The sequence below is a fragment of the Scaptodrosophila lebanonensis genome, unplaced genomic scaffold (assembly GCF_003285725.1).
Source record: "Scaptodrosophila lebanonensis strain 11010-0011.00,11010-0021.00 unplaced genomic scaffold, SlebRS2 tig00000096-arrow-pilon, whole genome shotgun sequence".
NCBI lineage: Eukaryota > Metazoa > Arthropoda > Insecta > Diptera > Drosophilidae > Scaptodrosophila > Scaptodrosophila lebanonensis.
In genome coordinates this window covers 2,564,903-2,575,937 of record NW_022060567.1, presented here as the reverse complement: position 1 = coordinate 2,575,937, position 11,035 = coordinate 2,564,903, and the positions used below count along the sequence as shown (strand labels likewise).

The 11,035-nt window shown below is 40.3% G+C and overlaps 2 protein-coding genes across 2 annotated transcripts; both read left to right on the top strand.

Annotated features, from left to right (window-relative positions):
* Positions 1-361: 361 nt before the first annotated feature.
* On the top strand, positions 362-4,029 carry LOC115627468 (N-acetylgalactosaminyltransferase 7). Its single transcript, XM_030523140.1, has 3 exons — positions 362-1,082; positions 1,414-1,890; positions 1,955-4,029. Exons 1-3 carry the CDS (start codon positions 878-880, stop codon positions 3,046-3,048), a joined length of 1,776 nt encoding a protein of 591 aa, XP_030379000.1. The 5' UTR covers positions 362-877; the 3' UTR covers positions 3,049-4,029.
* A 4,565-nt stretch (positions 4,030-8,594) lies between these two features.
* Positions 8,595-10,310, top strand: LOC115627565. The gene is made up of 2 exons (XM_030523288.1): positions 8,595-8,909; positions 9,942-10,310. The coding sequence occupies exons 1-2, from the start codon at positions 8,672-8,674 to the stop codon at positions 10,196-10,198; spliced, it is 495 nt and encodes a 164-aa protein (XP_030379148.1). The 5' UTR covers positions 8,595-8,671; the 3' UTR covers positions 10,199-10,310.
* The last annotated feature ends 725 nt before the right edge of the window (positions 10,311-11,035 follow it).

The window sequence follows — 11,035 nt, the reverse complement described above, 5'->3', positions numbered from 1 at the left end:
ATTGAGCGGTTTTTTGTTCTACGAATCGTTATTTTTTCTTGTACTTTGTCTATAATTGTCGCATAGGTGGCGCTAGTATTCTATTGTAGATGGCGCGCACACAAACGTACTAAATTGGGCAAAACGCGTTTATTTGTCCACGAAATGGTACTTGCCTATCGATATTTTTTCCCGTGCTGAAATCAAACAGTTGTTTGCGTGACCATCGATAGAAATAGATTGTAGACCTTCGATGGTTTCGGTGCATTGTCATTATTTTGACACCACTATTCAATTTACTTTTTGTTTACACTTGCATTAGAGACCGCGGTTGTGTGTGTTTTATTTTGCGCTGTGAGTGGAAACTCTTGGTGGGTTTTTCGGCTTGGCCGCTGTTAGTGGGATGCAACTGCAAGTAATTGTTTTGGAATTTGTATTTGTTCTAAATTGGAATTAAAACCGCTACTGTTACTACGCTCACTTGCCATTATCGGCAAGTTGCTTTTGATCGTTAAATTCGTTGGCAGTCGTTGCCGCTACTCGCTCACCTGGTTCTCGCATATACACACACACACACCACGCACACACACACACACGCACGCACACACAACACTTTGCTGGCCAACAGCAAAGCATCCAAGCAAACGAAAATTCTTCTTCTGCGTGTTCCCATTGCTGCTGCTTCGTCTGCTCGCGGTGTTAACTTGGCTTAAAGCGTGTCGCCGCCATCACAATCGTCGCTTACTTACATTGGCATTGAAGTCGCGTAGTCATTTTAGAGGCGCAGACACGTCAACAAGAAAGTGGCTGCGCATACCCTCATATACTGGCATTTTCGATTTCGGGGGTCCCGTCGTAGCCGTCCTAGTTGCTGGAACCGCCGCGCTGTTGCTCCAGAATGCGTGTGAGCAACATACGCAGCGGTCGCATTTGCCGCCTGGCCCTGTGCCTGCTGGTCATATTGCCGCTCCTCTACTTGCTGGCGAACTGGAGCGATCATCATAAGCGGGTGCAGGAGGCGTATCATACGCGTTTTGGCGGAGCCAAGTTTAGTCATCAGCGGCTGGAGAATCGACCGCGTGAGGTGCCCAAGTTGATTGAAGGTATGTCGATTTAGTGTGGACATCAATTTATCAATAACGCCACCCCTGCTCCTCCAGCGCAAGACCCGCTTGTCTTTCGGGCATTCTTCAATCCACAAGAACATGGCATTGGTATTTCCATTAACTTTCTGCTTTCATATTTCATTCCATCATACATACATACATACATACATATACATATGTAGATATGAATATATATCATATCAGCAGTTGACTTTATCGTGACTTAGTTTCGTAGCTACTAGTAGTAGTCAGCTATTTGTACAACTGTATTTGGGTTTTTGCAACGCTAATTGATTTTTGTTCTCTTTCTCCGCCACCCTCCTCCAAGGTCTGGGCAACTTTGAACCGAAGAATCTGAAGAAACGTACCGGTCCGGGTGAAAATGGCGATGCGTACATATTGTCGGCAGATAAAAAGAACAAGGCGGATGCTTCCGAAATGGAATATGGCATGAACATTGCCTGCTCCGATGAAATTTCAATGCATCGCTCTGTGCGGGACACACGTCTTGAGGAATGCAAGCATTGGGACTATCCGTACGATTTGCCCAAGACCAGCGTCATCATTGTGTTCCACAATGAGGGCTTTTCGGTGCTCCTGCGCACTGTCCACTCTGTTATTGATCGCTCGCCCAAGCATATGCTGCACGAGATCATCTTGGTCGATGACTTTTCGGATAAGGAAAATCTGAAAAAGAAACTCGACGACTATGTGGTACAATTTAATGGTCTGGTCAAGGTCATACGGAATACGGAGCGCGAGGGATTGATACGCACACGTTCCCGTGGCGCCATGGAGGCAACGGGTGAGTAGAATGCCGAATGAATCTCCCAATTATTGGGCCAATCCCTGTATTTGATCTCTTGTAGGTGAGGTGATTGTCTTCCTCGATGCCCATTGTGAAGTGAATTTGAATTGGCTGCCACCGCTGTTGGCGCCCATCTATCGTGATCGTACTGTCATGACTGTGCCCATTATCGACGGCATCGACCATAAGAATTTCGAATATCGCCCTGTCTATGGCAGTGACAATCATTTCCGCGGCATTTTCGAATGGGGAATGCTCTATAAGGAGAATGAAGTACCGCGGCGCGAGCAGCGTCGTCGTGCTCATAACTCAGAGCCTTATCGCAGTCCCACGCATGCGGGTGGACTATTTGCCATCAATCGCGAGTATTTCCTGGAGCTGGGCGCCTACGATCCTGGACTGCTGGTTTGGGGCGGTGAGAACTTTGAGTTGAGCTTCAAGATCTGGCAATGCGGCGGCAGTATTGAATGGGTTCCGTGCTCCCGTGTGGGTCACGTCTATCGTGGCTTTATGCCTTACAACTTTGGTAAGCTGGCCAGCAAGAAGAAGGGACCTCTGATCACAATCAACTATAAACGTGTAATCGAGACCTGGTTCGATGAAATCCACAAAGAGTATTTCTATACGAGGGAGCCGCTGGCGCGTTATCTCGATATGGGCGACATTACAGAACAGTTGGCTCTAAAGAAGCGCCTAAACTGCAAATCCTTCCAGTGGTTTATGGATAACATTGCTTACGATGTGTACGACAAGTTCCCCGGACTGCCGGCGAACCTGCATTGGGGGGAACTGCGCTCTGTTGCCTCGGACGGCTGCCTGGACTCGATGGGACATCAGCCGCCAGCGATTATGGGCTTAACCTATTGCCATGGCGGCGGCAATAACCAACTGGTGCGACTGAATGCCGCTGGACAGCTGGGCGTCGGTGAGCGTTGTGTCGAGGCGGATCGCCAGGGCATCAAGCTGGCCGTATGTCGCCTGGGCACTGTGGACGGCCCCTGGAGCTATAACGAGCATACCAAGCACCTGCTGCATCGTGTCCATAAGAAGTGCATGGCACTTAATCCAACGACACAGCAATTATCGCTGGGACACTGCGATGTGAACGATAGCTACCAGCAATGGTGGTTCAAGGAGATACGTCCACGTTGGTAGAAGCCAGCGCACTGAATGAGCACAGGAAGCACAGCTAGATCTTATGGAAAACAAGGATGTTGCAATATGTCATAAGGGTTTCAAGAGCGAACGCTCGCAAGCGTTAGCGTTCGATAAAGGGGGACGGGGCGGGGATGGGATAGGCGCGGCCGGCAGTTAGACAAAAGGAATTTAGTGAAAATGGAATTGTTGTTGGATATTTGTGTGTATTTTATAGAGAGCGATGAGCTAACATCAAACTTTGTTTACCATTTTTTTTTTTTTTTGTACGAGTATTCATGAATATGAGTGAGCGAGACGAATGCGTGTGTGCGAAAAAGGGGGATAGGAGAATTATGTAGAGCGACGACGTGCAATAATTTCTTGGCGTGATTTTTTATTAACAAATTCAATTCCCACTGAATCACACTCACACACTTGACAAACAAATAAAAAATATATATGAATAACTGTAATTTTACGAGCAACAGAATGAAAAATATCAATTAAGCATCCTTGCTGAAGATTAATGTTAACAATACTATTATTTTGTAATAATTCTTTAATTTGTAAACTTATGTTTAAATAGAGATAGAGAGCGAGAGAGCGTATTTGTCGTCTCGACATGTTGTGCTCGACATTCCACTGCTCTACAAAACTGAAACAAAAAGCATCCATGCCTGTATATCGGTTGCATTGCCAATTTCTGCTTTAAACTTAACCTTTTGATTTTACCTAATCACTAACTTGAATTAAGCAATATGTTACGAGTGTACGAGTGTATGTGGATATGTATATTATCGGCATTCTGTGCGCGCACACAGATTGTTGTGCGTACTCGTATGTCTGTGGGTTGTCTCTTTAAAAATTTGTTCTCGAAGCATAGCCAACGTTTAGGACTTTTTTATACATACGCCTATATACATATAGTATATATAAATAAGTTTAAAGCTATAAGTCTGAATAACGAAAATAGAAATAAACGTTTTTCTAAACAGCTTTCGTACCTCGTCTCGATTTGTTGCTTACTATATGTATATACACCTACTTATACATATGTATATGTTGGTTAGCTTGTGATGCTACATATTATCTCTTTCATTAAGGGTACTTGTATAAATACAAATATATACATATTTTTCCAATCGCCTATGCGACCAACATGACAGATAAGACTGACAGGGCATCCATTATGCTGTGTCGGTTCGGTCTGCAGCCCAAGTTCAAATCACAATCGCAACTACTATATAATTATATACATCTGCGTGGTATGTATATTTGGAATGGGATGTGTGCTCCATTGGTGTGGGTAGACGACATACTACATACACGCAAAGTAAGTGTGTTTTTGTAGAGCGTAATGAGATAAGCATTTAGTCTGCTCGAAAACAAGTTTGCTCCGAGCACCGAATACAAAATTATACTACTTAGTGATATGTCAACTGATATGTAAAAACAAAAAACGAAGCAAAAACCGATAACATTTTGTTCGAGCAGGTAAGCAAATACCTTCTACTTCCATACATGAATTGCACTTCAGACAATTGTTTTGTTTCGGGATCCGTAATTCTTTGAGGACCTTACTCACCAATTAGAGTGGTCGGGAATGAGGATAGCCAGAAATGCCATGAAATTTTATCTTTAGGGTACCAAGAGATAGCAATGGACAAAATGTATTTCCACAATGACCTTTTAAATCAACATACGGTCTTGTGTCAATGGAATGCTTATTCAGGGTCGCTCTGAAAAAAGCAACAATAAATAAACATACATTAAAAGTATTAAGCATTTCATATTCGTAAACATGAATGGAATGCTAGAGTCGAGCGAGTCCGACTCCTAAAAACCTGGAACCCATTTTCAAAAAAAAGGGATCTTGATCTAGGGTGATCATGGATACTTCGTCACATAATACCGCCCATACTACCTTGACTTCTAATGAAGAATATAGCTATTTTCACGATATCTTCTATCGGTTACCTACCTTCACATTAAACTAGTATACCCGTTCACCCTTTGGGTACAAGTTATAAGATCTGCTGGTTAGGAGAAGTTCCGGACCTGTAACTTTTAACTTAGCTATAAATTAGCTGCTGTACGTGTAACTAAATGGTGGGTAAAGCCAAAGAAATCTGAATAGAAAATGTTGTGCATATCTATCCTAGTTATAAAGAAATAACCCTATAATTTCAGATAAGAAACGTATACTAGTTTAGAATGAATTAAAATATATTAAACGGATGTTTGCGGTACAAATAAGTAAGTTCGCAGTATTTGGTATGACGAACCAATATTTAACAATATGATATCACTAATAAATAGATATACGCTGCACAATAGATATACCCTATTCAACATCGGGCATGTAACTCTAGCATTTAAAGACTTTGTAAATACATACACATAACATATGTATGTATGTAAAGATGAAAAGAGTTTGAATCCGTTTCGTCATTTCTTTATGTTCCATATCCTGTTCGAGTCACTGCTTATTCATATTTCAGATGAATTGGTGTAAGTTTCTGGAAATTAAATAATGGTATATATGTACTTATGTTCTTACTCCGAATGTTATCTCGAATCACGTTCTATTTATCTGATTTGTATGAGATGAACGTGAGATGTCTCCAGGTACAGATACATATTAATGGACTTTTCTTTAAGTAAGTAGTTTCGTTCATGAGCGACACCCCACCAATTATTCAGTACTATTTTTAAACTATCGTAAAAGTTTGGAGTCTATATTTTTTCGACTCAAGAATTAATTAATTATGGGTTCCTTCCTAATAAAGTTGATAAAAGAGTTGCTTTCAAACAACACCATTCAGTGTTGTCGGCGATCCTTAAAAAAGCAGTTATGCGATTGATCAATATTGAGTTTTAAATAACAACAGGATTCTATTGAATTCTGATTGCCTACTATATAAACAAATGAAAGATTTAAATATTGGCATTTAATCAGAAGGTATAATTCAGAGGCATTATTTTTGCAGTGAAATCAGTGATTAATGACATTTCCGCATTATTTGGACTATACTGTGCTGAAAAGTCTTTCAACTAATGCCATTAATTGGAATAGATAAGCGAGTTACCACTTCACTTCAGTTGCGGTCATGAATCACACTTTTGGAAATTTGATAAACAAAATTGTCAGACGACAGGGGGGTTTTGCTAAATATTCTCAAATACTCGTATACTCGTATATACGAGTGCTTTAATTAGGCGGCAAGAAAGAAAGAGCGCCACTCAAGGGAGGCGATTCCAGTAAAGTCTAGAATGTTTTGATAATGTTCCGCGAACTATATGAATTGTTTTTTGTGTTTATAATACCATAGATCTCAATGCGATTCGACGGTCTCTATTCCCATTGACATATAGCTTGACATATGTAGAGCTAATTTGTTAGTGATATTAAAAAGACATGATATCGTTAATTGAACGCAAAATTGCCGTGCATTTTTGGCTACCGGTTGTCAAATTATGCCTTTTGTTTATCATCCAACTACAATAAAACACAATAGCTGGACTCCAACTAGATACAAACGGTATGAATGTACACTGCACAGTGTGCTACTTCGGCAATGTAGGCGAACAAAAATTGTAAATCAAGTAACTGTAAAATTCAATAATACAAAATAATTACGTAAGGATCGATCGTTGGATATGTTGTACCATCACTATAGATGCTTTGAATGAATATCAAACCGCATTTTCTATAATCAGTTTTAATTGAGTAGAATCCTCTGGCATCGCCCGTAGCCGCCCATCTCTTTGCTAGAGTCCTTTAAGCAACATTTAATACTACCAGTATATATTGAACCGAAAGGGATGATTATGGTTGAGACTTTATAAGCAACACATAAATGCCAGCTTTGGGTAAAATATTTTTATAAGCACAGAAAAATATTAAATAAATACGTGTTGTCTGGTTAATAGGAGAGTCTACATACCAAGTTTGGTGAATGTAGGCTCAACCGTTTCCGAAATCCAGGCGTTCATCCAGACAGACGGACAGACGGATATGGCTCTATCGATGCGTCTTGTCGTGCTGACGAAGAATATTAATATTTTAGGGGTTTGGAGATGCCTCCTTCTGCCTATTACAGGCTTTCAACGAATCTTACCCACGGGTACAGGGTAAAAACAACCCCCATTAAATACGTATGTAGCTGCGATAATTTTGTGGGCAGTACATAGCTGAACCACAGCAGAAGTAACAAAAACTCCACGTGGGTAGAGATTACAGGAATGTCCTGAAGAGTTCAACAAACGCTATGAAACTGCACGATCAGAAAAACGACAGTTAATGAAAATCACAATTATATTCGCCTTTCTCGAGCACCTGTTCTAGGTCTTTTCAACAATGAGATCACTTCGTTACTAATATTGCTCCTCTAGAGGATCTGATACATACTCTCTGCTAAAATAATGCATATTCCGAGCAGTAGCGGAATGGGCAAAAATTGAATCGGTTGCATTAAAAAAAGGGTGAATCCTTTGGGAAAGGAGCACAATGGAAACATTATACCATACTAGAAATGCAGATACTATTTTAGTTTTTAGTCAACATACATTTTGAGTACATATGAGTATTTTGTAGATATTTTGTTATTTTGCACACATAATTTTTTTCTATTGGTCGTTTTAATATAATAAGAATTATGTGAAACCTGATATTTTGTTTTCTAGCACAACTTTTAAATACCACATCAAAAAAATAAACAAATACAAGTCCAACAATGTTTGGTTTTGGCTTTAACGTTATTTCATGCATTGTACGTACTCATTACTATTTTACAGGGGTATGTGTATACGTTATGGGATCCATTACTTCTTATACACCTTATGTACCCATTTACTATTTGGGTGCGAGGCATGCAAAGTCTTCGGTTTTAAAATACACAAATCAAAAACAAATACAGGACAGTTTTTTATTTCCTAGCTCGGGAAAACAGAGATCACTTCTTATACCCCTTATACAAGTATAACCATTTACTCTTTGGGTGCGAGGTTTGAAAATACACAAACTAAATGCTCGTACAAATATAAGTATGTATGTGGACAATTTTTAACTTTCTATCTCGGGAAAATAGAGGTGCGTGTTTAAAAAAACATAAATTTCAAATATTTTGCGTATTTGGGCAATATGTTCGATCAGAATCTGAAATATTATACTGTGCTTGCGTCGGGTCGTTGTCTCTTTCAGCGAATTCTGATTAGATCTGAACGCGCCGCAATGACAAAACAAAACAGAACAATATCAAAAAATATTGTTCAATTTAATTGACTGAAGTTAAATTTGTTGGGCATCGGCATTCGGTTGCCTCACAGCTGTCCTTATCGCCCCATACACTTGATGTTCCGATTGTGCTGCTCCTGTTGTTGTTGTCTGTGAAAATTGTCACTTCTGCTGATAACGCACGAGCATGGAGAAGGGCCGAGTTAGAGGCAAAAAAAAAAAATAAAACAGCAACAACAAAATATCAAATCAAATGCTTTCATTTGGTAGCATCGTCGAAATCGTATAAATAATAAACAAGGCTGCAAAGCATGGCTCATACCGCGTTCTCAGTTCGACGTAGTTGGTACACACTTTTGATTTCTAAATCACACAAGTTTCCCCGTTTCCAAAATCCTAAGGAAAATGTGCAAGTTGAGTTTCTGTTTCTTGGCCCTGTTCGCTTGCGTCTTGGCCGGCGCCAGTGCGGGCGTTTCACAGCCTCGTGCTCCCACCGAGCAGCGCAACATACTCGTCGTCAAGGATCTGCGAGAGTTTGCTGCAAAGCATCCGGGCTTGAAGATGGAGCGCTTGGTGAAGGCCCCTGCCAAGGGACGTGCTGGTACACAGACTGTGCGCTATGTGCTGGGCACACGTGTTTCGGGTGAGTTCCTAAATATCCAATATACTCGTACGTTCCTGTAGTAGTTAGTTAATATCTAACCTGATTCCGATATCTCCACTAGCTACACTGTTTTTCAATCAAAACTTTTTCAAATTCTTATCACTTTTGAGGCATATATATATTATACGTATAGTATTGCGATTCTACTTCAAATTCGCAGCAGAATTGTTTATATAAACAAGCTCCCATAACCGTATTCAGTGTTGATATCTGTATAAACAAAATACTTGTATTTATCAAGCAAAGACTTCCTTCAATCTGATGGTTTTTATTTTTTACAAAGCAAAGAAAAAGAATATGTTACTAGACATACGGACACATAATCACTAACTGGATGTAATAATTAAATTTAATTTGAGTTCGAAATTCGAAGAATTACCGAAGTTATGGAAAATCGTAAATAGCGGGGGACTGGGTGATGCACCGAAAAAAAACTCAAACTCGTACTTTCTCGGGTTTAGGAGAATCTGAATACAAAGTTTGGTTAATCTAGCTTTTATACTTTCTGAGTTGCGTGCGTTCATACAGACAGACGGACGGACGGACAGACGAACATGGCTACATCGACTCGTCTTGTCATCGTAATCAAGCATGTGCCGCCCATCGTTCTGTGTGCTTTACCCTTCGGGTATGGGTTATAAAAATTACTTATAGAGTGTATAATAATAATAATAATTTAAATAACAGAAGAAATATATGTTATTGGAACCAGGGAGGAAGATATATTATAGCTAGCCTTTTAAGCGATCAAATCTATGCATCAGATTTTATTTATCAGTCTGTGTCAGCACTGTAGTTTTTTCAATTGACTTCTAATATTTCCACACATTTTTTCGCTACGTGGAGCAATTTAGAAACCTATAGGCTGATACGAATCAAAGTCAAGGCCTGCAGCTCACCCGTCGTAGTTGACTGATAACAGGCCTTAAGTTCTCAGCTCGCCCAAAAGCAAGCAGCTGATTTCAATTATATTGAACATATTGTTAATCAGACATTGTAACACACTTTTAGGCGATCGTTTGGTGGCACAGGGTGCTGATGTCTACGCCTATCCGGCGCGTAAGGATGTGAGCCTCCAGCTGACGTATCCCGAAGCTGGTGTGGGTGCCATTGTCACATACGTGGAGGTCATCTGTACACAGGACAGCAGCGACGGCAATGCTTTCGTTGTGGCCGGCGGCATTGGACAGCGTTTCATTTCCATTGTCCTGGAGGCCAGTCAGACCGAGAACTTCTCCTACCAGGCCCAATACTATGGCAGCGACTAGATCGCCCATTAAATAGCTAACTAATGTACCTACATATCGATTGTTTTTTTTGTGTGAATAGTCTAAATACGAACTACCTTATTAAATATATATGTACATATTAATATGCGAAGCACTGTCAAAGTTTCATGACGCCAATATATACGAAGTATAGTGTATGGCTTGTGAGCTGCACGCCCACATGATCAACAAAGAAGTTCACGCGCACAGCACTCGAAGCACAATTTGAAGCAGGCACATAAATCTATTTAATCCCCTTAAATGGCGAATCACAGATACGGCGCCAATACCACCACCTCCAAGGGTAATGCCCACGCCAACTATCTATCGAATAACTCAGTTGAGGAACAGTATACTTGTATAGCATGGATTGCCAATCAATTTATTTAATAGCTACTAAATTCTGATTAGGATATTCATAAATCAGTGAATAGTTCGGCATGGCAGTGCTTTTAATGTTGCTATTAGTAATTGCAGAAACATAGAATAGTAGAAGTGCGATCAAACAGAAGATTTGATGCGAAAAGTCCTTCCCACAGGAGCAAGCTTGGAAAGCTCTAGACATGATTATCAAAAATATACTCATATATGCTCTGTGGGGCTTAACTGGGTGTTAAAATAAAATTACCCCAAAGCATTAAACAGTTCATTAGTTGATTGCGAATAAATGTATTTCGCAGAAGGAGGTCTGGTTATACCCATAGAGTATAATATACAAGTATATCACCCACCTGTACAAATGCAAGGACTCTCAGGTAAAAGATCTACTTGTAAAATCATCAAGTTTTGCGTACACGTTCTCCCTAGTCCAAGAAAGGTTCGGCTCCTGTTTTTTCT

Excerpts from the sequence above, each read along its gene's own strand:
- LOC115627468 (XM_030523140.1), top strand. The coding sequence starts at position 878 with ATGCGTGTGAGCAACATACGCAGCGGTCGCATTTGCCGCCTGGCCCTG. Across the intron at positions 1,083-1,413 it reads GGTGCCCAAGTTGATTGAAG|GTCTGGGCAACTTTGAACCG; the intron begins GTATGTCGATTT and ends CCCTCCTCCAAG. Across the intron at positions 1,891-1,954 it reads TGGCGCCATGGAGGCAACGG|GTGAGGTGATTGTCTTCCTC; the intron begins GTGAGTAGAATG and ends GATCTCTTGTAG.
- LOC115627565 (XM_030523288.1), top strand. The coding sequence starts at position 8,672 with ATGTGCAAGTTGAGTTTCTGTTTCTTGGCCCTGTTCGCTTGCGTCTTG. Across the intron at positions 8,910-9,941 it reads GCTGGGCACACGTGTTTCGG|GCGATCGTTTGGTGGCACAG; the intron begins GTGAGTTCCTAA and ends ACACACTTTTAG.